Raw genomic sequence first — 25,731 nt, forward strand, 5'->3', positions numbered from 1 at the left:
CCTGTCCCACAGCTGCAGGGTCAGGGCTGGGCTGGTTTTCATCAGCACAGGGGCCCCTATTTGCATGTCCTCCTTCCATATAGGGAGCTCGGGGCTTGGACACCTAGACAAGGGCAGGGCCTCATGCAGGCGTGAGTGTCCTGGTTGGTTGGTGGCCACGTGAGAGTTCAAGAAAACATGATTTTTTACACATGATGGTGCTGGAGTGAGTGCTCAGCACCCATGACCTCATTTCATTTGTCTGTGAGCACCCAGAGCAAGTGACCGAGGTATCAATTCCACCTGCATGTTGCAGAGGTGAAGCTGCACACGGCGGCCTGAGGAGCTGTGTGATATGTCCATGGGCACATATCAGCTGAGAGGGAGCCCCGGTACCCTCCCCATGGACCCCACTTCTCCCCCATCCCACTCCAGGGCAGGGATGGATATGCAAGGTGAGGTTCCAGAACCTCTTTCCTGTAATAAAAACACGTGTGATTTTCTGCATTGTAGTATTTACCTAAGAATGTACAGAATCAGGGTTCATGCAGATGTATTTTCATGAGGGTTACGTTTTGCATGTTATTGTCTGTCTGTAAATGTTTCCTTACCAATTGTTCATTTGTTTGCTTGTAGTAGCTTTAATGATGCATATTTCACCACAGGAAATGGCACAGATCGGGAGGATGCAGGTCTTACCTGAATCTATAGACATTTTATTAGACCTGGAAGCAAGGAGCACGAGTAGGAACAGCCCCACCCATTGTCCTCTCTCTGGGTCACTCTCAGTGTCCCACCTGAGGGACTTGTAGTGATGCCCAGCTCAGGTGGGCTTCTCGTGCAGGAGACTAGCAGGCAGGGAAAGAGCCACCATGGCAGGGACAAGGGACCCTATCAGAAGTGTGGGGCTGTGACTTCACAGTGGGGAACAAAGACGTTTAACTCTTAGTGAATCCACGAGGGTATATTTGGAACTGCTCAGTTTTGATGACATGTGGACAAGTGCCAATATCAATATATAATTGAGTGAATTATAAGTAAATCTACTGGTGTGTGGACATAGCAGTGGGAAGACGTAAGTGTATGTTGTCAGCCACATTGTGTCTAGTGAAATGTCTACATGCATGTTCCTCGAAGCAGAAAACTAAAATAACTCCTAATTCTCCTCTGACACCTACTGACTGACAATCCACCAGAATCCCCAGTTCTGTCAATATTATAAGTTAGATCCCTGATTATATTCAAAGTCGAAGTCAATTCTGACAGCAGCATGGTGTGTCCTCACCAGACTGCAGCATCCCCACACCACGTCCCTGCCCTGTGCAAACAGCCCACTGGGTCTCCACCAGGAGACTGAGGAGGAGGACACCTGCCCTCACCTCCCATCACCTCAGTCCCAGACCTCAGTGTTTGCCTTCCTGAGCTGCACGTGCTGAGCTATACGGGCAGCTGGACAGCAGTGGGGGGTGGGTGTGCTCTTCTTCCTAGGAGATGGAACAGGGGTCTGGGGACACATGTACCCCTGGGAAAGGGGCCCTGGGCTGCACATCCTGTAAGAGTGCACTCGGTGTGCACGTGATGGTGGTGCCCTCACCCCTGGGCACCTCTGGCTTCCCGACCTTCAAGGAGACCAAGAAGACGCAAGTGTTGAGAGGATGCTTTTCTATCCCTGGGACTTGGAGATCCTGAGAAGTTAGAGAGAGAGTCATGGAGCTGATGGAGAGGCTGAGGGTTCTCAGTGACCACAAGGGCCATTTCCACAGAGTCTCTGCCTGGACAGTGAGGAAAGAGCGTCAACAAGTTAATACAATAGAATAATTGGTGACATCAGTTAGGAACACCCGCCATCAGGAGGAATGCTGTTATTGAAGGTTGGTTATTTATCTATGACACAGAAGTCACTGCCGTCCCAAACTCATGGCTATTACCTGATTATAGGAGAGGAAGACATCATAGTGCCTGGCCCTTGGGAACTGTGCTCATTACCGTGATGACAGCGTATGTCACGTCCAGCGCAACACGGGCAGTGAGGGAACGAAAAGGGGCGGCGTTAGGTTAAGTTTTTTTTGGGTTTTTTTTGGTATTTATTTTTTATTTATTTATTTTTTTAAAATTTATTTTTAATTTATTGGTGTGACAATTGTTAGTAGAATTACATAGATTTCAGGTGTGCAATTCTGTATCACATCATCCATAAGTCACACTGTGTGTTCACCACCCAGAGTCACCTCCCCTTCCATCACCATACATTTGATCCCCCTCATCCTCATTCCCCACCCCCGTTAGGTTAAGTTTTAAGCAAGAAAGAAACAGAGACTTGATGCAGTTGAATCTCAGAGGGCCCAGGGTCTCAGAGTCGTGAGAGACTGGTGTGCAGAATCAGGCCAACTGGTGGCTTTTATTGATTATACAAGGGAGTAAAAATGATCTCATCTACGGTCTGTGAAACTCATCCATCAGATCACAAAGGTGATTTAATCCAATTACCCCTGTCTGCAAACAGCCAGAGCAGAAAGTCCTATGATGACTTATTTAAGGTATGTACCCTCCTGGGGACAAGCCTCTCATGATAAAACGTTGTTATTGAGCTAAACAGGGAGAGCGGATATTACTGCTCTCCTAATCCTCTCTCACAATCAGGTGAGAGAGAAAGCCAGTGTCAGCAACGGCTTCCTTTTGGCGGGGGAAGGGAGGCAATACTCCTTCCCTTATTTTCCATCATAGCTCATTGGGGTCCGCACACGGTTCCGCCTGTCTTAGGTTGTTCCTCAGGTGAGAAATCTGACCCATCCCGGCCGCAAACCATCTTTTGGGGACCGAACAGAGAGACATGAGGTGTAAACATAAAGATGAAGCAAAGTCCCAAGAAAGCAGTCTCACAGACTCTTCATTCCTTAGGGAACGGTACGAGGGGACAGTCGGCTAGACTGCGGCATGACAACCAGCGTATTCTAAATAGGAAAGTACAGTGCGGGGAATACAGTCAACAGCATTGTGAAGACTGTACAGTGTCAGACGGGTAGTCGCATATTAGGCGTTCCCGTCATAAATTATATAAAAGTCTAACCACTACGCTGCACACCTGATACTAATATAAAATAGTATTGACGTCAGCTGCAATTTGGAAAGTAGTCACACGGATGTGTAGAGTCATATGGGGAATGTAGTCGATAATGTCCTAATACCTAAATAAAGGAGGACACTTCTGTGTTTCCAGAACGTTTAGAAAACACTTTCCGCTGCGTGAACGTCAGGAGGAGGATTGAGGAGCCTGGAGACCAAACCCTGACAGGAGAGCAGCCCTCAGCCCACTCCTCCCGGGACGTGAATTGAGTGCGTCCCGAGCGCCCCCTGGTGGTGCGCGAGCGCCTTTGTCCCAAAGCCCCTGCGGACAGACTGTGTCCCTTCCCCTTTATCCAGCATCAGTGTGGGACCCTTGGAGCACAAGTGCTCTACACCCTCCTGTTCACAGAATTTGTCATTACCTGACCCCTCCATTTCATCTCTTTGGAATGCAAGCGTCCGTAACTCTTATCCTTTGCCTGCCCTGCTGTTGTATTTTAAGAGACAACTTGTCTTCCAGTGTCACAGACAGAGAGGATTTTACCCCAAGATCGATCCACCCAAATTATGACCCATACCTGATTCAGCGATTATATTTGCGACTTTTGAGATGATGGTGCTCATACATTTCAGACTGGATTTCATGCTTTAATGAGTGAGCTTTTGGGGGATGGTGGGAGGTTCTAACTGTGATTGGCCTGTGGGATGCATGTGAATACATGGAGGGCTGAGGGAGCTCTGAGATGGTCTGAGTCATGCTTGGACCCTGGGAGTGTTTTATGGGAAAAGGGGCTTTGTCATCCTTGGTTTATTTAGGCATCGGGGGGTAAAATGTTTCTCTGTGTTTTCTGAGTGACTCCTAATTCAACCACAGTGTTCATAGCAGAGGGAGGCAGACGGAGATTAGATCCAGGAGAAGAAAGCAATGTGACCTCTGATGGAAGGTGACCTCCTCCTGGTGGTGACATTGGAGGAAGAGGACATGGGATCAAGGAATGCACCTCTAGAAGCTGGATAATAAAAATAAACAGTCTTTACCATTCTATTCCATCCGGGATTCTGTTCCATATTCTGGGTACATTATAAACAACATACATTTATTCCCACAGTTCTGCAGGTGGCAATACAACACCCAGGCCCCACATGGTCACCACTGGTGAGGGCCCTCTGCCTGGGTCACATCTGGTGGCTTCCTGCTGTGTCCTCACAGGGTGGGAGGGACAAGTAAGCTGCCTGGGGCTCATTAGAGGGGCTCTGCTCCCCTTCCTGAGGGCTGCGCTCTGATGACATAGCCCCTCCCAAATCCCCACCTGCTAACACAACCCTCCCTGGGGTTAGGATTTCAACACACACATTGTCAGAGCACAGTCCTCCCCCAGGCCCTCCGGGGTGTGTGGTCCTGCCAACACCTTGATACCAACCAGTGAAACTGCGCACGTGCTCCGAGCCCCAGACTGTGAGGGAATCACGTGAGTGGATCTGAGCCCCGAGTGTGTGGTAATTAGATTCACTTGTCCTGGAAAAGTAAGAGGCTGGACGTGGGTCTCACATCATCCAGGGTCTCCCCACGCTGCTCCCTGTGGTGTGAGGACCCCCAGGACTCCCCAGGGACAGGGACACCCGCAGGCTGGGGTCTGAGGGGAGGAGCCTCTTCAGGAACTCACCCCTGCAGGAGAGGCTGAGGGGACGGTGAGCTGACGTAGACTGTGCTTGACCTGGCACACCTGTCACCCATGACGTTGTCACCACGTGTCATGATGGTCCTCCCAGATGTCATGTGTGTGGTGCTTGATCACAGGTGGGAAGTAAAAAGTCTCCACTCACTCCTATAATCACTTTTCCCACAAGCACAGGTCAGTTTTTCAGAATTAAGGGAAACTGAGAGAACTCCCTAGGGAGACACTACAGGCCAATCCCAGAATCTGCCTCCCACCAAGTGATCCCAGGTGATGCCTGAACTACCCTCCCTCATTCAGAGAACACGGAGGCTCCAGATGTGCCCTCTGCAAGGACAATGACACATGACCCGTCCTTTCAGGAAAGGCTTTCCCTGGTTCTTCCTTGCAGATGTTTGGACCCTGGGAACCTTTCCCTGAATGACTGAGGGGCCCCTGAGAGCCTCACTGCTCGTCTCAGGTCCTGACTCTGTGTGAGGAAGTCAGGAGACTCATCGTCCCTGTCGTCTCCTCAGCCCCACACAGCTGCCCTCTCCTCAGGGTTTCTGACACTCTCAGGATGTGGGTCTCTCACTGTGTCCCTCGCACAGTAATACACGGCCGTGTCCTCAGGTCTCAGACTGCTGAGCTCCATGTAGGCTGTGCTGGTGGATTTGTCTGCGGTGATGGTGACTCTGCCCTGGAACTTCTGTGCGTAGCTTGTGTCACTATCTCCAGGGTAGATCCGTCCCATCCACTCAAATCCGTGTCCCGGGGCCTGTCGCACCCAGTGCATCCAGTAGCTGGTGAAGGTGTATCCGGAAGCCTTGCAGGACACCTTCACGGAGGCCCCAGGCTTCCTCACCTCAGCCCCAGGCTGCACCAGCTGGACCTCGGAGTGGACACCTGTGGGGAGGAGACAGGAGTGGGTGGATCCCCTGTGACTGGCCCAGGTCCCCTCATCAGCCAAGGGCTGGGGAGCCCATTACCTGTCGCCATTGCCACCAGGAAGAGGACTGTCCATGTCCAGTCCATGGTGAGGGCTGTGCTGTCAGGACGTCTGTAGGGGAGCGTGTGGCTGTGGGGCGATGCTCTCAGGGCACAGACATGTCCATATTTAACCCTGCCCACCTCGGCTCATTTGCATATTCATGAGTACAGGGTTTCATAGCTGAACAGTTGACCCACGTGAGAGAAGCTTGATGACACAGGACCATGCTCAGTGGGCGTCTGAGGGTCCAAGTCCTAATCCTTGTTGGAGGATATGTGTCCCCTGCCAGGTCCCTGAATCTGTGCAGACAGAGCTCCTCTCACTGAGGAACAACCCCTCCCCCAGGACGTGATCCTCACTGAGAATCCACCTTTGAACGACACGGAGACCACCTGAGCCTGTTCTGGACTTTGATCTGAATGTCTCAATCCGGGTTAGTGTGTGTCCCCAGTTCTTAAAATTTCAAGTTAGTAAAACCATCCTTGTCATTCATATTGTTGGTGTAAGACATCTTGAAGTCATGGAAAACTCATTTGAAATTTGATTTTATTGCACATTGTGTTTGGTAAATTCTCCTAGTAGAATAGGATTTTTACAGACACTTCAGGAGTCCTTGCCGAAATGTTGTTTCACATGTTTTTATAAAGAGGAAGGAAGCCCCAGGCCCTCAGAGGAAGCCCCTCCCCCGCTCCCTCCCCACCTGCTCCGGGGGCTGCAGCCCCTGCTGGTTGGGTGTGAGCGCCCCCTGCAGCCCAGCCTGTGCCCTGCAGGGGAGGGTCCTGTCTGGGCTCACAGGGCGTGACCTCTAGCGTCTCTAGTCCAGTGTTACATGTCTGTCCCTGACCTCACAATGCTCCCTCAGGGACACCATAAGCTTTGACATCATCTGTGGAAATAGTCAATTGGCCTCAGTAAACCCCAATGACACTGCAAGGAGACCTTAAACAAAGGTTTCATAAAACCCCAGGGAGACCTTTCCCTGGGGCTGCCAGATGCACTGACACAGTCCTGAGTCCAGAAGCTCAGGGGGCTTTGGGAGCCTCTTACTTCCTTTGACTTCCTCTGATTGAAGGTGACAGCTGAGAATCCCTGCGTTGTATCCCAGACCGCACTACCTCTGCTCGTGAATAAATTAGACACACACAGAGTGGATGATTTTAGCAGTAATGAACCCCAAATTGTCCTTGTCCCCTGTACCAACTACATGGGCAGTCCCCCAATCTGACCCTAGGCATCTGTGTATGATTTCTCTTTTCTTGTCAATAGAACCCCAGGAAATGTGTCAAACACACAGACTTGGGAAGAACCTACACCCTGGCTCTACTATTCCTCAGACAATGGAATACGTGCAGAGGACCCATGAGATGGGACAGTCTTGTCCCTCAGATTGTCAGATATGATGTCCAATCACACTATTGCCCACTCACGGCACCTGCAGTGGGCGTCCCTTGGAGAACCCATGTTTGCAGGAGGGTTGGGACCTGAGAAGTTAGGGGAGGAGGAGGCAGCACCGTTGTCAGCTGACTCAGGTGAGACTGCTCGTGTGTATGTGACATTATGTATCCTTGTGATTAATCACTTGTGAGGTGGTCCCCTGGGTCTGGCTGTGACCTCCTCAAGGGCTCTCCCGTGGTCAGCTCACTTCCCTGTGACCCCTCCCTTCCCCCCCTGCAGCACCCACAGTCTCTTCCTGACTCTGTTACCCTGGTAACTGTTCCCCTTCTCTAGGTCTGTCATAGGTAAGAATTCCCCCCCACCACTCAAAATAGGGTTCTGGAAAAGTCCTTTCCCTGGAGGGTCTGCCTGAGGGAAGTTCTGGGTGGATTTCTCAGTGTTCATCCTCCCCTCCCCCTGTCAGGGACATGAGGGGACCCACATGCATCCTCCCTGGAGAACCTGCATGTGTCTGGAGGGAAAGCCCCCAGAAGTGTGGGGTGTGGCCCCGGGACGCCTCCCCCACAGGAGCCCACCCGTGTGCTCCATCGACTCAGAATACTCACCTGGAAGTGCTCCTACCAGCTGAGCCTCCAGCAGCTTCTGCCCCAGGTGAGCAGAATCACCTGCACTCTGGATGTGCCTGTGTTTCCAGTTATCACAGTGGAGGCTGCTCTTGCAATTTTAGTTCTGTGACGGGTTCAGGACACATGATTGATCTTCATTTCTCCTGGTTCTCTTCTAAGAATGGGAGTGATGATTTACAAACTCTTTAATGTTGGTGCAGAAAGCAGATGGACCTTCACAGGTCATCTTTGACCTGTTACTAGAGGTGGGAATCTCACCTCACTAAGAGTAAGAGGCACCTGGACAGACATAAGTGAACATAACATCCCTGAATGTCTTAGCAACTACAATTCTTTCCCAGGAAGCTGGAAAATGGAAAGTACAACAGGCCAGGAACCTGTTAAGCCTCAGGTGATGTCACACTTGGAAGGGCTTCGTGCCCCTGGCTGGACCCAGGAGGTGCCCCTGCAGCCTCACACCAGGGACAGCAGCTCCCACTCCTTCAACACAAGACAAGCGGTGAGAATGTTGTTTCCCAGGTGGGTGCAGAGCAGGGTGGGGAGATGGAGGTGCCCTTGGCTTCCAGGATGCACTGGACGCGGGGCCCCAAATCCCATCTGAGAGGCTCTGATCTAAGTGTGAGGACGTCTCATTAGCTCTGCCTTCTGAAACCTGTGGCTGAGTCAGGATGATCAGGAATGTGACTTATTTCCTTCTGGTCATGAAACCTGCTCACAGGTATTTATAACTGGGGAGCTTGTGAGGGAGTGAATTCTCTCCCCCCACCATTCACATGTTGAAGCCCTAAGACCCAGTGGCCTGTACTGGGAGAAGGGCTTGTAGGAAGTACTGATGGTTAAATGAGGTCATTCAGTAGCATTGGTGGCCTTATAAGAAGAGGGAGAGAAAGAGAGATGTCACTCTCTCTTCACCAAATGAGTTTACAGTGAGACGTCAGCTGTCTGCCCATCAGGATGAGTTCCCACTGGTAATCGATTCATCTGGCAACTTGACCTTGGCCTTCTGAGCCCTCAGAATGTGAGAAAATAGATTTCTGTTGTTTAAGCCACCCAGACGTTGGTTTTGGTACATAGATCATCGTGAACACAGTGGAGGTTGAAACGTGGACCTAAGAAGCCACTCTGCTGAGGCTCAGATGGAAATGAGGAGCACGTTATGGGTCCCTGAGGAATGGTGATCCTTGTTATAAAGTGTCGAAGAGCTTGGCTGAACTGGTTTCCTGTGTCATGTGGAAGGTAGACCTTGTGAGCAGTGGAACTGGATGTTCAGCTGAGGAGATTTCTAAGCCAAGTGTTGGAGAGGCTTGGTTCCTCCTGGCTGTTTCCCCTAAAATGTGAGGGCAGACAGATGGACTGAGCATCGCAGTATTAATCGAATGCTAATCTGAATTTGGAGATTTGAAAAACTGTCAGCGTATCCATATTTCCACAATAAGCTAGAAAGCTGATTGTGAAGAGGGCATGAAAGGTGTTGCTGAAAAACCCTTTGACAAATAAAATCATGGGTATGCCTCACTGGTTTAATCAGTGTCTCAGCATAAGCTGGGAGTAGAGATGAGGCCATACCAGCAGATACACTATCATTTAATAATACACAGGGACGAGAAGGTGGGGCAGAAGGAAGGAATGCTGTCAGACTCCTGGGAATCTAAAGAACAGGATCAGAGTTCAAATTGGCTGTGGATATGCATTACTGGATAAAAAGAAGGAACGAAGACCTTAAAGAGGATTTAGAGGTCATCAGGGCTGACTGCTGGTTTCAAAGACTTTAACCATCTCCTTGGTTTGAACAGGCGACACGACCAGCAGCAAAAGCCTTTGGGTGGGACCCCCCGGCAGAGCCTACGACGCGTGACCCCTGCCAGCACAGCCGTGGTGAGACTGCCCTAGTGGCTCCAGAAAGTGAGAGATCACCTGAGTGGGGTTGGTAAGTGGGACCATCACCCTGTTCCATACAGAATGGGGGCCATCCAGCCAAAGAGGACAGTTCTCCACACTTCATGTCCCATGGAATTTTCCTGGCAGGTTACAGAGCAGATGGGGATCCATCACTCCTTCCTTCTTTCCTATTCATCACTTTCCGAATGGAAATGTCTCCCCTATGCCTGACCCACCTTCACATTTAGGAAACAAATAACTTGTCTGGTTTCATAGGTTCACAGCTGGAGAGGAATTTTGCCTCAGGATGAATCACACCTCAAGTTCACCAATATCTCGTGAGACTATACTTAGGTGAGGATTTGGACCTTAGCCTTAGAGCTGATGCTGAAATGAGTTAGGCTTTAGGGCTGTTGGGGTAATGTCAGACTCTTTTATATGTGAGGAAGGCATGAATTTGGGGGGACCAGAGGTGGGATGTTATGGATTGAACTGGGTGCCTCCCAAATTTGTATGTTGGAGTCTTACTGCTCAATGATGGTGTGTAAAATAGAGCTTTGAGGAGACAAGTAAGGTCACACGAGGTCAGAATGTGGTGGTAGAACTCCAATAGGTTTGGAGCATTGTACGAAGAGGAGGAGAGAGATCTCCCTCCACCATTTCAGGCACGTAAGGACTCAGTAAGAACGTGGTCAACTGCGAGCCAGGTCAGACCTTTCACCAGGACCTAAATCAGCCGGGCCTTGGTTTTGAACTTTCCAGCCTCCACAACAGTCCAAATCAATTACTGTCGTTTAAGCCACGTGGCCTTTGGTACCTTTTCCTGGAAGCCCAAGCTGAGTGAGAAAGCTTGTATTTGTAATTATGTAAAAATATGTGGTACTTTCATGAAAGGGAACACATATGTAAGTGAATGATAAATACAAAGTAAAATGGAGATAAAATAGAGATGTTAAATAAAGATAAACAATATTAGAAATTCGCTTAGGAAAAGAAAATGAAATATTGTGCTTCTGCATTTTTCTTCTTATAAGAATATATCTTCTATGAACACATCCATTAAATACATCTGTGTGTCCTTGTGTGTGTATGTGTGTGTGTGTGTGTGTGTGTGACTCTGTGTATGACAATAATAACATTGAATAAAGTTATTTATTAAGTGTCTCTTAGGAAGTCCCGGGACCTGATCCTCAATGGCCACATAAGATGGAGAAAATCAAATGAGGCACCAGCTGCTTCACCCACAGACACTTAGGCTTTCCTCTTTCTTCTCTTTCCTCCTGAGGACACGAGACTCTACATAGGGTCGGGGACTAAGCCTGGGAAACTGCATTCCTGAAAGCTGCTGAACTAAGAGGGATAGACCATGTTTTGCTGGGTTTAATGTACATCCATGTTTTTGGTCCAAACTCTCAGGAAAAGATCGTTTGTTTTAATTTTTTAATTCATAGTTTTCTTTGTTTACCTACAGGTACTTGATTTTGTATTACAGAGGAATTTCAGCATTTTAAAAACATATTATGGTACAAGAAATTTTACATAACAAATAATTACAAAACATTGAACAGATATAAGGTACAAAAAATTTTGTGTACTGGCAACAAATGTATGATATTTATGCATCATAGAAGGCCAGGAACTCTTCGTCGTTGCAAGTTTGTCATAAGTTCAACAAAATTGATTATCGTCTTCCAGCGTATTATTTTCCATATGGATAGCTTTATTGATTTCTAGTGTTACACCATTAATTCACAAGCATAAATAAAAGACTCAAAAACATTTACCCCCCCTTCTTCGTCGTCCTCCCTCCCTCCAGTTCAAGCCGTTGTTTCTCAGTCTAGTTGTGTGGGACACAGCTCCCTGGCCCATCCTGTGCTGGTATTAAGAGCCATGCGCTCCTCCCTGAGGCTTTCGGTCACCAGTCATCGGTAGGCTGCTCACAGCTGCTCAGGGCAGCTCAGTTCCAGGGAGAGCTGTTGTTCGCAATCTTAGCTGTACAGGACTCAGCACACCAGCTGGGAATCGAACTGTCGGCCTTCGGCATTAGGAGCACGGAGCTCCAACCGCCTGAGCCACCGGGCTGGCCCAAAAACATTTATATAGACATGGAATTAGTACTTCCCATGTATAATGCTCATGCTTATTTTTCCCTCACACATTTGGGCAAAAAACTGCACACTGTACACAGCAAAATGTGGTATATATTCTCAGGTTCTGTGGGAAAACAATATTGGAGATTTAAATTCCAATTCAGATTAATTTTTTTATACCAAAAGTTACTGTTTCTAATATTATACAAATAAACATGTGGAATTTATTATTATTATTATTATTATTATTACTATTATTATTATTTTAGCTGAAGATTCCTGAGACTATCCAGACAGGGAGCTACGTTCTGAGAATTTACTGCAGTGTCAGCTGTATGTGCCTCCTGTTCTCAGTACAGACCCAATTTAAGAGATTAAGCAAAAAATACGTACATACATATATGTTTGCCACGTGTAAATATCTATTGTGTTTGCATAGTTAACACACCATGTCATTATTTAGAATAGATGCAGTGGGGGGTCTCCAGCGGTACATATTTTTAATTAAATTAAGGTGACTACATGGTGACAGGACACTCTCTCCCTCTGTTCCTCCTTCCCTCTTACACCTGCCCTCAGGCACCTTCCTGATCTCAAATGTCACAAGTGCCCCAGGTGGTACCAGCACAGCCTCCTGGACCCCGAGCGCCCCCAGGTGTCCTGAGCGCCCCCTGCAGCCCAGCCCCCTGTCCCGTGCAGGGAGGTTTGTGTCTGGGCTGACACTGACTTCCTGTCACTGTGTCCCTCGCACAGTAATACACGGCCGTGTCCTCGGCTGTCAGGCTTTTCACTGTTAAATAAACTTGGCTCTTGGAGGTGTCCCTGGTGATGCTGAGCCGGGACTTAAGCGTTGGGTTATAGTTTGTGCTTCCATCACTCCATATAACACCAACCCACTCCAGCCCCTGTCCTGGAGCCTGGCGTGTCCAGTGCACACCATAGCTGGTTAAAGAGAATCCAGAGACAGTGCAGGTAAGGGACAGGGTCTGCGAGGGCTTCACCAGTCCTGGGCCCGACTCCTGCAGCTGCACCTCCGACAGGACACCTGGGGACAAGGAGAATCAGTCTGTCACTCACGTGCAGTCACATCCATCCCACAGACCCGTGTCTGTCACCTGGGACCCTCACCTTGGGGGGCTGTCACCAGGCACAGGAGAAGACCCAGCAGTGCCATCTTCTTCTAGACCACAGCTCTGCCTTCCCCAGAGACCTCAGCCCCGTGTGAGGAGAGAGATGGGAGCTCACAGCCCAAGGAGGGTTTTACCCTGGAGCCTGGGGAGAAATTTGCATGTGGGGCAGCCTGTTCCTATAAGTGGGGAGGGACTGAGTCAGGCTCCCCTGGTCCTTATGGGCCCAGTGGGGTCTCTTCTCTTGAATTCATACAGCCTCTGAGTCTGGGATGAAAGAGCACTTGGTCTATAAGATACACTGAAAAAGGTCAAAGAAAAGCCATAGTTTTGTGAGTCGATCACCAGGTTTTAAAATTTACGGATATTTGTAATGTGTACTAAAGTTATTAGCATTCTGAGCAGACACATAAAAACCCAACACATTAAATATACTCACAGTTCAAAAACATTCATAGATAAAAATTCAACTAAAAAAAATTTTGTAATCAATTTCCTGTAAATATATCAGAAACACAATCAGTCCTTCCCACTCCTATTCTTTTGAGCTCATATGACTTCATTTTTGTCTAAGTAACTGCCTCCTGCACAGTCAGGCTTGGAGGCTCCTCATTATAGATGTTGGACATTTATACTGTGGTTTGTCTCGCTTCTCATTAAGCAGTAAATAGTCTTTCCATACTCTATACACTGCTTCATAAGATACCTATTTGTTATACTTTGGATAATGTGGATGTTTATATTAATTTTTTTCAAATGAAATTTTAGGTATAAAAAATTACTTTTATAAAAATTGGCACATTGCTTTTTTAAAGTCCGTGCTTTGTGTGTCACATCAGGAAACCCTTGGCTTATCCAGGGTCCCACGCATTCTGCTCCATTGACGTGTGTCTCTCCCTCCACCAATGACACACAGTCTTGATTATTGCAGCCACTTCACAAGTCTCTTTCCACTTTCAGAAACTCTTCAGTAGTAACTAAAACAACAGAACACTGGGCAGGGTTGGATTCTGGAGCATCCTGAGAAGGGCTGCAGGCAGATCTTTGTATCCATGTCAATCATCTGCAGGTCCCGGGAAGCCCACATCCTGGTCTGAGAACTGGGTCACCCCCATCCCTTTCTGATGGACGTCAGGGACAGGTGGTGTCGGCTGTGGGGTCACTGATGACTCAGGGACATGTGCTCATGACCTGCAGCTTCCTCGTTCCCCACTGTCTATTCTGATGCCCAGGGCTGGGGTGAGCTGACCGCTGGCCCTTTGTGACATAGGTTAGAGTTCAATGAAGCCCGTCCCAGGACAGGGCTGAGCCTGTTCTCTCTCTTCTCAGCTCAGGGAGGTTCCCAGAGTCTGGGCTCAGCTCCAGAGGCTTCTGGACAGGTGCTCAGAACCCACAAAACCCCACCCCTGAGAGAGACATAAACCTCTGCCCACAGTTTAACACAGGAGGTGCTGACTGATTCCAAATGAGGCCACAGAGAGCAGCAGAGAGACACACACAGGAAACTCCACATGACACTGAGGTTTCCCAGGTGTCAGAGCCCAACTGAGACAGCCAATCGTGAAGACAAGCAGTTACGGGGCGTCTCTAAGACACCCTCTCAATACTAGACCTTCCTGCTTTCGTACCAATTGTCTGCATTCTTCCATGAAATGTCAGTCAGGCACGGCCACCAGAGGACACACAGGAGGGGATCAGGGGAAAACAGAGTTTATCACGCTCACAGGTCCTACAAACAGGAAGCTCGGGGCCACGTGAGACCACATGGAAGGACCAGGGTGGTCAGCAGGCAGGAGACAGGGAGCGAGGGGCAGCTGAGGACCTGGTCTCACTGGCCTTTCCCTGGGAAAGGAGGGGCAGGCAGGTGATCAGCGTTGGATGGACCAGGTTGAGTAATGTCAGTGGGCTCAGCGATGAGGGGCGTGTCCCTGTGCCGGGCCCCTGGGCCTGGGATGATGAAGGCAGAGAAGTGTGTCCTGGTGTGCGGGCCAGAGAGAGGCGGTGCTCTGGGTGGGTGAGTTTGTGTGTGAAAGGCCTGCTCCAGCCTGGGCTGTGCTGCTCTGAGGACTGGATGCCCACGAGGGGCTGTCTCTCCCCAGCAGGAAAGTTCTGTAAAGATGTGGAAACATGATAAGTAGATAAGGTGATAAAGTGCATGAACACACACGATGCAGGAGGTGCCTTTCTGCATTCCCAGCAGCTGCTCCTTGCCCTGTTCTGTCCCCATTTTATGCAGGAAAACCATGGGTCCTCTATCCTCTACCGTGAACCACGGAGACAGGCCTGGGAAACAGAGTCGTACCCCCAGGAAGCTCCTATTCAGACCCCTGAGCACCCCAGGTTCCAGCACCCAAGTTCCTCTCCAGACTCGGGGTTCAGCTCCCCTCTGCTCGTCAGCTCGGGCTCAGGCTTCATGTGGGCCTGTGGGTGGGGCTGTAGGCTGTACACTGTGTGATGGGCGGGGGCTCCTATACACTCGGGGTCTAGTGTGTGAGCGCTCTTCCCCTCCCCCATGATTCCTTTCTATTTGATAAAGTAGCTGAACCCGTATTTATCCAGGACTCAATGGGGTGGATGACAGAAGGCTGGCTTCTATAAAAACAGATCTAACAGGTGAAACGGTCTACACTATACAGTGAATTAATCCTGTTCTCCTTGGATTAGGGATGCTGGGCCGTCCCCATGACAGTGGATGCAGAAACTTTGGTCAGAGTAACAAGTAGGCCACTTCTGTTGGAAGCTGAAGTGCTCCTTAGTCTCTCCAACCAGGAAACTCAGACAGAAATGCAAACATATGGGGTTCCCTACATGGGAAATCTCAGCCCTTCTGATCACAGCCACCTGCATCGACCCCTCTGAATGGATGTCTTCCTGAGTGTGGTGAGTCCTTACAGCAAAGACCTTTACGTGGGTCTAAAGCCAAAGTCACCAGCAGACCGACTGTGCCATGTCAGGGCCCGTGCAAATCAGTGTGAGGGGCCCTTGTTAAAGGTTAAGAATTCAGTGACACTGAGAGCACAGCATACACTCTCAGTGATGCACAAACGCTGTTTCTCACTTCTCTTCAGTTGAATGGCTTTAAAATGACTCCCACATCTTTAGCCTCGTTCTGCAACAAGAAGTGTCTCTGCTTCTTATTGATACCAAGTTGGGCTCATGCCACCAGGTGACCTGGTGCAGGATTGTGGAAGTGACCTGTCCCCCCGTGGTCACGCTGAGCCACACGGGCTGCAGGACGCAGGCACGTTGTCAGGATCCCTTTCCTTCTATCAAAGACTTTGGGATGAAAGACTGACATTTAAGTTCAGTGTCTTCTCCTCTGGAAAGAGACTAGGACATGAAGACCCAGGGTGAGAACACCTTTCATCACTTACAACTCTTTTAATTGCAGAAATGTGTTGTATCTCCTTGACTCAAAAGTGCAATTGTTTGGTGATTACTTCTATATGGGTACAACCAAATGGATACTTTAAGAAAAAGTGAGTAAATATTAAGACAAGCCAGAAAACAATATTTTATATATTTTCACTGAGAGTAATACTCAATTATTTTCTATTCTTTATCCAGCTTCTTAAGTACACTCAGCTCATATGTCTCTGCTGTATTTCAAAATTTCTCGTAAAGAAACTTCCAGTTGTGGGTTCTGTCTGTCCTACTTCATGTCTTTCCCATAACTTAGCTCATAAGTGTCTGACTATACATATGGGCTGGTCACTGAGACGTGACAAGAGACCAGCACACCCCCTACACGTATGTTCCCTTGACCTGTCTCAACATTGCGACTCATGAAGTGTCCACCACCGTGGTCTCTGTACAGGGGGCTCTGTAAGAATGTCCTGTGTCATAAAGCTTCTGGATTGTTAGTGGTGCCTCGTGGTCAGCAGCCAGCTGTTCCCCCACCTGACACAGGCCTGTCCCGCAATAGTGCCTGTGTCACCATGAGTCATATGTTTCCATGACATGTGGGCTCAGCAGGGCCACCTGAAAACCCTAGTGAGTGTAACCTGCCCTGGGTGCCTACGAATGGACAGACATGTTAGATGAATTAGGTGACATGGGGACACATGAATGCCCATGTATTTACTGGACCTCCCTGCTGTGAAGGGCACTGTGGGGAGAGCTGGGGGTGTGAGCAGAGCTCCAGCCCGTGGAGCTTAGGGTCTAGGACAGTGTGAGTGAGAATTAGGACAGGAAGTGACAGAAGGTGATGTTGGGGAGGGTTTCAACATTGATTTCACGAAATGAGGAACAAGACATTAAAGGTAAAGTGTTGTAGGGAACACGGAGACCGTGGATGGCAGAGGTCCTGGGGGACTGACCCCATGGGGCCATGTGAGCCTGTGTGAAGTATGGGCCCCTGTGGGGACACCGTGGGCATGTGGGGGGCAGAGAGCGTGAGCTTAGCCCACAGAGGCCTGGACAGAGCTGGGGTCTCTCTGTGGGGGAAATGTTTCCCAACCACAGGGGAGAAGGCAGCCCTCAGGATGGTCTCTCTGTGGCAACCAGGACACACAGGAATTTGGTGAAGGAAAGGCCCCAGTGACTGGCGATATGTCATTGTAAACACTGCTTCCACTTTGTTGGCTGCTGAGAATCCGCAACATTAGAGTCAGAAAGATGATTCACGACTTGTCCCTGGGGGCAGCTGAGAAATTTCAGAGGAAATCTCTGTTCTCAACAGGAAGCCCCTTCCCCACCCAGGTCCCACCTGCTCCTGGGGCTGGTCCCTGAGCTGGGTGTGTCCTGAGCGCCCCCTGGTGTCCTCACCGCCCCCTGCAGCCCAGCCCCCCTGTCCCCTGCAGGGAGGTTTGTGTCTGGGCTCACACTGACTTCCCCTCACTGTGTCCGTCGCACAGTAATACACGGCCGTGTCGTCAGCTTTCAGGCTGGTCATTTGCAGATACAGCGTGTTCTTGGCGTTGTCTCTGGAGATGGTGAATCGGCCCTTCACGGATTCGACGTAGTATGTGCTACTTCCATCAGTATTAATTTGACCAACCCATTGCAGCCCCTTCCCTGGAGCCTGGCGGACCCAGCTCATCCAGTAGCTACTGAAGGTGAATCCAGAGGCTGCACAGGAGAGGCGCAGAGACCCCCCAGGCTGCACCAAGCCTCCCCCAGACTCCACCAGCTGCACCTCACACTGGACACCTGCAAACACAGAGACATCCTGGTCAGAAACTGTCACACATCCACTGTTTACCTCACTCATCTTCTCTCACATATTCAGAGTCTCCTGTTCTCCATAAATTACCTCTTAAAACAGCCACAAGGAAAACCCAGCTGAGCCCAAACTCCATGGTGTGTCGTCTGTGCTCAGTCCTGATCACAAAATGGGGACACCTGGGGATCCCGGGGCTGGGGCTCCTGTCCCACAGCTGCAGGGTCAGGGCTGGGCTGGTTTTCATCAGCACAGGGGCCCCTATTTGCATATCCTCCTTCCATATAGGGAGCTCCGGGCTTGGACACCTAGACAAGGGCGGGGCCTCATGCAGGCGTGAGTGTCCTGGTTGGTTGGTGGCCACGTGAGAGTTCAGGAAAACATGATTTCTTATACATCATGGTGCTGGAGTGAGTGCTCAGCACCCACGACCTCATTTCATTTGTGTGTGAGCACCCAGAGCAAGTGACCGAGGTATCAATCCCACCTGCATGTTGCAGAGGTAAAGCTACACACGGCAGCCTGAGGAGCCGTGTGATGTGTCCAAGGGCACATATCAGCTGAGAGGGAGCCCCAGAACCCTCCCCATGGACCCCACTGCTTCCCCATCCCACTCCAGGGCAGGGATGGACATGCCAGGTGAGGTTCCAGAACCTCTTTCCTGTAATAAAACCACGTGTGATTTTCTGCATTGTAGTATTTACCTAAGAATGTACAGATCAGGGTTCATGCATATGTATTTTCATGAGTGTTACATTTTGCATGTTATTGTCTGTCTGTCTTTACTTACCAATTGTCCCTTTGTTTCTTTGTAGTAGCTTTAATGATGCGTATTTCAGCACAGTAAATGGCACAGATCAGGAGGATGCAGGTCTTACCTGACTCTATAGGCATTTTATTGCATCTGGAAGCAAGGAGTACGAGTAGGAACAGCCCCACCCATTGTCCTCTCTCTGGGTCATTCTCAGTGTCCCACCTGAGGGACTTGTAGTGATGCCCAGCTCAGGTGGGCTTCTCGTGCAGGAGACTACCAGGCAGGGAAAGAGCCACCATGGCAGGGACAAGGGACCCTATCAGTAGTGTGGGGCTGTGACTTCCCAGTGGGGGAACGAAGACGTTTAAATCTTAGTGAATCCACAAGGGTATATCTGGAACTGCTCAGTTTTGATGACACATGGACAAGTGCCAATATCAATATATAATTGAGTGAATGATACTAAATCTACTGGTGTGTGGACATAGCAGGGGGAAGATGTAAGTGTATGTTGTCAGCCACATTGTATGTAGTGAAATGTCCACATGCATGTTCCTCGAAGCAGAAAACTAAAATAACCCCTAATTCTCCTAGGACACCTACTGACTGACCAACCACCAGAATCCCCAATCTGTCTATATTATAAGTTAGATCCCTGATTGTATTTCAAAGTCGATGCCAATTCTGACAACGGCCTGGTGTGTCCTCCCCAGCCTGCAGCATCCCCACACCACGTCACTGCCCTGTGCAAACAGCCCACTGGGTCTCCACCAGGAGACCGAGGAGGAGGACACCTGCCCTCACCTGCCATCACCGTCAGTCCCAGACCTCAGTGTTTGCCTTGAATCATGGAAACTCATTTTAAATTTGAATTTATTGCCCACTATGTTTGGTAAATTCTCCCAACAGAATAGGATATTTACAGATACTTCAGCAGTACTTGCACAAACCTTGTTTTAAAATTTTTTCTTTTACATAAAAAGGTAGGAAGCTCCAGGCCCTCCGAGGAAGCCCCTCCCCTTCCCACTTCCCAACTACTCCGGGGCTGCAGCTCTTATTTGGTGGGTCCTGAGCGCCCCCTGCAGCCCAGTTTGCATCCTGCAAGGGAGGGTCCTTTCAGGGCTCACAGGGCATGACCTCCAGCGTCTCTAGGCCAGTGTTACATGTCTGTGCCCTGACTCACAATGCTCCCTGAGGGACTCCATAAGCTTTGACATCGTACTGGGAAACTGTGATTTGGCGTCACTAAACCCAATGACACTGTACATTGTCCCCATGCAAGGTCTTGATGAAACCACCAGGGAGCCCCTTCACCCTAGGCCTGGAAGATGCAACAACACAGTCGTGAGTCCACAAGCTCAGGGGGCTTTGGGGGCCTCTCATCTCCTTTAGGTTCCTCTGGTTGAAGGTAAGTGCAGGTGCAGACTCACGGAGCTGAAAGCCCGCTCCACATCTGGTCTTCAGTGGCTCACACTCACACTCACACTCACACAAACACTCACACACACTCACACACACACACAATTAATTTCGTGCTAGCAACTCCAAATCTGCCTTTCATCTCTGTAGCTCACAATAGGCCTGGGTGTGTGACCTGCTTTGACAAACAGAACAAAAGCAAACGTGACTGATACTGAGGCGACCTGGATTGATCCCTCTTGAAATAGTCTTCAGGGAACGAGGGTCTGCTGGCACCTGTCACCTTTCCATTCTTGGATAGAGTGAGCATTATAGGAGCTTAATGAACGATCGGATGCCATGAAGTGCTAAGTGCACAGGTACCTACTGTGCGTGAGGCATGTCGCCAACAGGTAAGAGGTGTGACCTCCCCTGACCGGCAGGGCTTGCCATCCCTTTGGACCTGGGACCAGGTGTCCGTCAGGGCCTTAGAAGAAAACACAGGGTCAGCTCCCTGTGAAGGACCTACGCGGGGCTGCTGACCACCTGCACTGCGGTCCACGGAACAGGGAAGGCCTCCTGCATCCATGCAGCCCACTCTAAACAGACCCAGGGCATCACCCCAAGGCCACTGGAAGCTGTCCCTGCAGGTGACCTGAAACCTGGCACCTCCAGGGCCACTGGCCAGGCCCCAGAGCAGATGGCACCATGATGTGACAGCTTTCCCCAGGTCATAGGTTAGGAGACTTGGCTTTCACTTCTTCCTTAAAATAACCGTCATGGACACTCTGTGAAAATGTAGGAAACAGTTCTCTCATGAGTTAACACCTCTCACACTATTATTTACTCTAAAGCTGCCTGGGGAGTGCTTCTCTCTTTCTATCCACCTTCCCTGTCTGCGTTTCCACTATGACTCCTTTTCAAACTGTGTCATGCACTAATTAACTTTCTCTTTTTCAACAGGTTGTGCAGACACCAAATGCCCTTTTATGCCAGTTTACCAAACCCTTGTGACATTAACTAACCAATGTGATGGCTGGTTATGTCGACACCTCAATAGTGCAGAAGCACCAGGCTGTTTTCCTGCCGATGTGAACACCTGGTGGACTGGGGACATGCCTGTGACAGACAGGGTGTGGTGTCCATGACAACACAGACATCACTCCGCCTCTTCTGCTGCTGAGTCAGTCGGGCCCAGGGTGTTCTACACAAGCTCAAGGACTGTACTTACCTGGAGGGAGACACAGGAGAGAAACGTCCCCTGAGCACTGGAAGCGGGTATGACACTGGGCGTTCCTGGTGACATATCAGGACAGCACTGCACTCAAACTCTGTGCTCTGAGTCCACAGGTGGCACATCCAAACCTCCCAAGGAGACTAAGTGACTGTAGCACTATCTTCTGGGCCAAGAAGGTGTTTGGTGGCCCACCTCCACCCCATGTGTCTCGGTTATGGCAGCTTTTCCCTAGTCACTTCTCGATACCATGTACTCTGTGTGTGTGTGTGTGTGTGTGTGTGTGTCTGCACCAAACATGTGGACTGGCTCGGCAAGGCAACAGGACCCAGCTTTACAGCTACCGCAGACCAATGACAGGCTGTCTACTGCAGCTATTCCATATATGTTCTGCTGTCACACACTGACACAGCACGTGGAGGCTGGAGACACTGATGTGACTCATGAAATACTTCAGATCCTGAGAACTACAGATTCCACCGTGACCCTGTCTGTGAGCCCAGGTCCTTTATTTTGTGTGTGTGATTAAAGTATTAAAGGGATCCCACCAAAACGGTCAGGACGACGTGGACTCGGGTATCTAGCTCCTTCTGTCCCTCCACACGCTACCCTGAAAGCAGCCACATTACACATTTAGGGCCCTGTGTTCATAAGTTGTGCCCCATACACATGCCAGGTGAGAATGGTAGGACATCCACCTGTGTATCACAAGTCCCAGTTCTTTTCATCGCTGAGGGTCTGATTCTCACACTTTGGAGACTAAGAATTGGAAGAAGTGACCTTAAGTCTCTCCAGGGCAATGGAACGAGAGCTCCCCACCACTGTGCAAACTGCAGGACGTGAACCCCTGAGTCTCTGTGGCCTCAGGTACAATGACCACCCAGGAGGAGGAGCCTATGTCGTCACTGATGAAAATGCTGCTTTTCTGTAAAGTGAACGGGACACACGGAATCTCACTCAATCTGTTAAAATGACTGTTCACACTTTCTATCAGATCAATGATGCAGAGGTGTCATTGCACTGGCCTGTCCCCTGGGATGGGGACTAGTCTGATGGGTTTTCGGAAAGAGCTGCAAAGTGTCCTTTCCTGTTTGTCATCCTCGTTCTGTCTCCTTCTCTCCTTTGCAGATGTCTTAGCGCTCAGCTTCCCACCCGTTGTCTCTCTCCACAGCCAGAAGTCCAACCATCACTACATGACACTTTCAGGGACGTTTAGAGAAGGTAACTGTTGGGGCCCTGGGCAGGTTCCCCAGGATATCCCACAATGGGGTACAACTATTTAGAATGAGTGACTTGAAAAGCAGCCAGAGGAAGAAGGGCACGGGGACCCTCCATTTTGTCCTCAAATGAAGGAAATTAATGTCCCCTGTGTAAAGAGCTGTCCTTGCTCCAAGGGTGGGCTCCTAAGGTATCAAGGTCTTGATCCCAAGAAATAGAAGACATTTTGAAAGTATGATACATTGAAATACTTGAAATAAAGACTGAATGGACCTCTTGTATGGACACTGATGGCCACACACCGTCCTTGGAACAACAAGGTGGGGGGAGATTCTGCTCCAGGGAAGAAGGCCACATGCTGCTGGATGGGACGTGTAGGGACCTGCCATGAGCCCCAAATGCAAGGGATATAGCTCTGAAGATGGAAAGAGCCCCTACAGCCTCTGGGAGACGCACCGTCCTGGGGACGCTGTAATGTAGACCCAGTTTAGCTCTTTTCATGAACAGTTAGAGGATAAGTCTGCCTTTCAAACCCGACTTGTGATGCTTTGGGACAGTTTCCAGAGACACCAACGTGCAGGTCCTACACGTCCACACACGACGGTGGATGCCTGTGTTCTCATAACTACCAGGGGGGGGACATATCTCAGGGCTTCTGTGTTCTCTGTCCTCCATTCTGCTTCCTGCCGTGACCCTTAGACTGTGATGCAGTTGATCTTCTCTGACCACAGAGAGGGAGCCGCCTGCTCCTGCTCCAAGGAGAAGATTCTGGCATCTTTTGAGGACTCAGTTCAGGGATGTCATGTTTCAAGCCACCATCATGGTCACATTTATACCTTGAAAATTAGAAAACCCTACAGAAAGTTTAGTTATTTTTTCTCCTCCTGGGAATTGGTTTGCCAGGACAGAACTGAAAATATTTCATGGATAATTAACAAAAGCAGTTCCTTCTTCTCTATATTTATAACCGTAAGTCAAAGAAAGGCTGTGCCCAGCTGCCTCTGTCGTCTCCTCAGCCCCACACAGCTGCCCTCTCCTCAGGGTTTCTGACACTCTCAGGATGAGGTCGTCTCACTGTGTCCCTCGCACAGTAATACACGGCCGTGTCCTCAGGTCTCAGACTGCTCAGCTCCATGTAGGCTGTGCTGGTGGATGTGTCTGCGGTGATGGTGACTCTGCCCTGGAAATTCTGTGGGTACTTTGTGCTACTATTTTCAGGGTCAATTCGTCCCATCCTCTCAGGCCCTTGTCCTGGGGCCTGTCGCACCCAGTGCATATTGTAGCTGGTGAAGGTGTATCCGGAAGCCTTGCAGGACACCTTTACGGAGGCCCCAGGCTTCCTCACCTCAGCCCCAGGCTACACCAGCTGGACCTCGGAGTGGACACCTGTGGGGAGGAGAGAAGAGTGGGTGGAACCCCCGTGACTGGCCCAGGTCCCCTCATCAGCCAGGGACTGGGGAGCCCCTTACCTGTCGCCACTGCCACCAGGAAGAGGACTGTCCATCTCCAGTCCATGGTGAGGGCTGTGCTGTCAGGACGTCTGTCGGGGAGCGTGTGGCTGTGGGGCGATGCTCTCAGGGCCCAGACATGTGCGTATTTAACCCCGCCCACCTCAGCTCATTTGCATATTCATGAGCAGAGGGTTTCATAGCTGAACACTTGGCCCAGCTGAGAGAAGATCGATGACGCAGGACCATGTTCAGTGGGCGTCTGAGGGTCCGAGTCCTAATCCTTGTTGGAGGATATGTGTCCCCCAACAGGTCCCTGAATCTGTGCAGACAGAGCCCCTCCCACTGAGGAACAACCCCTCCCCCAGGACGTGATCCTCACTGAGAATCCACCTTTGAACCACACGGAGACCACCTGAGCCTGTTCTGGGCTTTGATCTGAATGTCTCATCCTATGTTCGTGTCTGTCTTCAAATTTTGAAAATTTCAAACTGGGAAATTCATCCTTTTCATCCAGGTTTTTTTTTTTTAACTGAAGCTCATTGGGGTGCCAGTTGTTAGGTTTTATTAAGACATACCGTATTCTTAGAAACTTCAATTTCAATTAGATTTTACTGCCCATTGTCTTTGGTAAATTCTCCCGATAGAACAGGTTATTTACAGACACTTCACCAGTCTCTGCCCAAATCTTGCTTTAGAGGTTTCTAGAAAGAGGACGGAAGCCCCAGGCCCTCAGAGGAGGCCCCATCCTTTCCCCTCAACACCTGCTCCTGGGGCTGCAGCCCCTGCTGGTGGGTCCTGAGCGCCCCCTGCTGCCCAGTCTGCACCCTGCAGGAGAGGGTCCGCTCTGGGCTCACAGGGCGTGACCTCTAGCGTCTCTAGTCCAGTGTTAAATGTCTGTGCCTGACCTCACTATGCTCCCTCGGGGACACTCTAAGTTTTTAACATCATGGATAAAATAATGAATCGATATTACTAAACCCCAATGACTCTGCAGGGAGATGTTAAGAAAGTGTTTTTTAAAAGACCCAGAGAGCCCCTTCCCTGCGGCTGCCAGATGCACAGACACTGTCCTGAGTCCCAAAGCTCTCGGGAACTTTGGGGGTGGGGAGGGAGGCTCTTATCTCCTTAAGATTCCTCTCCTTGAAGGTGACATCTGGAAATTCCTGGATTGTCATACAGCCCACTCACCTCTGCTCGTCAATAAAATAGACACACACAGAGGGAATGATTTTAGGAGGAATGGACCACAAAGTGTCCTAGTCCCCTGTACTTAATACGTGGGTGTGGGGGCAGAGCCCCAGAGAGCAGTTTCCAGGCTCTCGGCCTCACGGGGAAAGGTTCTGGCTCGGGTAGTAGACGGCCGTCAGCTGTGGCTAGTTGGCCATCAGCCACTAATATAAGTGCCGCAGCTGCATTAGGGAGGGAAGTCGAGGAGAGAGTCGGTCAGTTGGCAGAAAGTGGACAGCAAGTCGCACGTTGTGTGAATCCAGCCTCCAGTGAGACTATAGTGGTATGACTCCCCTACCTATGGCTCCGTGGGTGTTCCTTTTTGGCCTCACCATATCCTGCATTCTTATGTGGGGAGCGGGAGCAGAGACCCCGCAGGCCGCCCTGCACGACACATGGCACAGCAAGCAGGGTATCCTGCATGACAGTTACCCTGGTAACTGTGCCTCTTCTCTAGGGTGTCATAGGTAAGAATTCCCACCCA

The 25,731-nt window shown here is 49.9% G+C and overlaps 1 gene segment (V, D, J or C); it reads right to left on the reverse strand.

Moving 5' to 3' along the window:
• Positions 1 to 5,010: 5,010 nt before the first annotated feature.
• LOC117020018 (immunoglobulin heavy variable 1-3-like) lies at positions 5,011 to 24,129 on the reverse strand. The segment is given in 3 exon segments: positions 5,011 to 5,045; positions 5,301 to 5,603; positions 24,039 to 24,129. Coding segments are annotated over 3 exon segments (384 nt in total).
• Positions 24,130 to 25,731: the final 1,602 nt, after the last annotated feature.

Source organism: Rhinolophus ferrumequinum, unplaced genomic scaffold (assembly GCF_004115265.2).
Source record: "Rhinolophus ferrumequinum isolate MPI-CBG mRhiFer1 unplaced genomic scaffold, mRhiFer1_v1.p scaffold_56_arrow_ctg1, whole genome shotgun sequence".
NCBI classification, from domain to species: Eukaryota; Metazoa; Chordata; class Mammalia; order Chiroptera; family Rhinolophidae; genus Rhinolophus; species Rhinolophus ferrumequinum.